Source organism: Nansenia antarctica, assembly GCF_963989245.1.
Source record: "Nansenia antarctica genome assembly, chromosome: 11".
Taxonomy (NCBI): Eukaryota; Metazoa; Chordata; class Actinopteri; order Argentiniformes; family Microstomatidae; genus Nansenia; species Nansenia antarctica.
The window spans coordinates 28,794,188-28,795,679 of record NC_137681.1 but is presented as its reverse complement, the minus strand read 5'-3'; the positions used below and the strand labels follow the sequence as shown (position 1 = coordinate 28,795,679).

Genomic DNA, 1,492 nt, shown 5'->3' with positions numbered 1-1,492 from the left:
AATTGGATATTCTCTGTTCTGTTTCTGTCCCCCTTTTTGGTCAACTGTTTTACTGTCAGCTCTCCTAACATGCTTATAATCCCAAACTTCTGAAAATATGATATCTAGGCCTAAGCCCAAATAACCCTAAAAACCCCCAAAACTATCTTTTCCCATCAAAACCTCCCCTCTTCCTCCTCCTCCCTCACTCCCAATCTCTCCCAATCTCACTCCTAGTCCCCCTAGTTCCCCCTTATGAAATGCCAGACTGGAGTAGGCCCCTGCCCCGCTCCCCTCCCCCCCTCCTCCCCCCCCCCGTGAGGCCCCCTCACCGGTCCAGCCCGATGAGCAGGCGGCTCCTCTCCTCCTCCTTCTGGCTCTCGTTCTTCAGGTCGGCGAACACCTGGGTGAAGTAGTGCGGGTCCGAGTTGATCTGCAGCATCTTGCCGCTCATCAGGTTGATGATGGACAGGCAGCGGTCCCAGAAGGTCTCCTTGGACGTCTCCACCAGGAAGGGCTTCAGCGGGTAGGAGATCTCGTTGCCCATGTACGAGTAGCTCAGGTACAGGCAGGTGAGCAGCGACGCCTGCAGCTCGTGCTCCGTGGCCACCTCCGAGGAGACCACGTCGCGGCACAGCATGTACACGAACACCACGTTGGCGGGCGTGACGAAGCCCTGGTCCTGCCAGCCCTGCAGCAGCAGGGAGCGGTCCACGCTGCGCAGCCACAGCACCGGGTCGGTCGGGGAGAGGTGCTTCAGGCGGTAGCAGCGGCGGCACAGGAACTCCCCGAGGCAACGCAGCAGCTCGCTGGTGGACGCCTGGACGATGACGCGCTTGGGCGTGCCTTGGGTGGTGGGAGCCCCCACGGCGGCCGCGTTAGAGTTGGCGAGCGGGACTTTCTTGACGGACCCCGAGACGTTGGCGTTGTTGGTGGCGGTGGTCTTGCCGAGGGCTGGGGTGGCGGCGCCCTGGTGGTGGTCCTGCTGCTGCTGGGCGAAGGTGGAGAGGTTGGCGCAGGACTGCGACTTCTTCAGGTTCTCGTTGTTGAGGTGGGTGATGTTGTTCTGATAGGCGGGGCCGTTGGGCTGCACCTTCTTGGAGCTCTTCTTCTTGGCCGACACCGCCACGATCCGCTTCCACGGCAGCACGTTGATGAGCGAGTGGCGCTTCAGGTTCTTGTCCTTGGCGTTCTTGCTGTTCTGCACGGCCGTGTAGTGGCCCACCGTGGCGGGGCCGTCCTCGAACAGGGCCGCCTTCCGGTAGCTCGGCGAGAGAGACAGTACGGTTCCCATGGCGACGGCGTTAGTCAGTCAAGTCAGACGTCCGGGGGGGAGCGCGTTAGACGGCAGCGGGGGGTTGGTGGTGGGGGGGGGTGAGAAGCAAGCAGAGAGAGAGATATCCTCCCCTACGGGGGGCTCAGAGCCTCTATGTTTACAAGCTTGGAGACCCTCGGCTATAGCCTCTGATTCCTCTCAGGCATCGAAGGCCGGGGGGTCAGGGGTTAAGGGCTA

General features: G+C 61.5%; 1 protein-coding gene across 1 annotated transcript; it reads right to left on the bottom strand.

The window, feature by feature from the left end:
- Positions 1 to 307: 307 nt before the first annotated feature.
- Positions 308 to 1,273, bottom strand: cdk5r1b (cyclin dependent kinase 5, regulatory subunit 1b (p35); the record flags this gene model as incomplete). Its single annotated transcript, XM_080541592.1, has 1 exon — positions 308 to 1,273. One exon carries the CDS (start codon positions 1,271 to 1,273, stop codon positions 308 to 310), a length of 966 nt encoding a protein of 321 aa, XP_080397718.1.
- Positions 1,274 to 1,492: the final 219 nt, after the last annotated feature.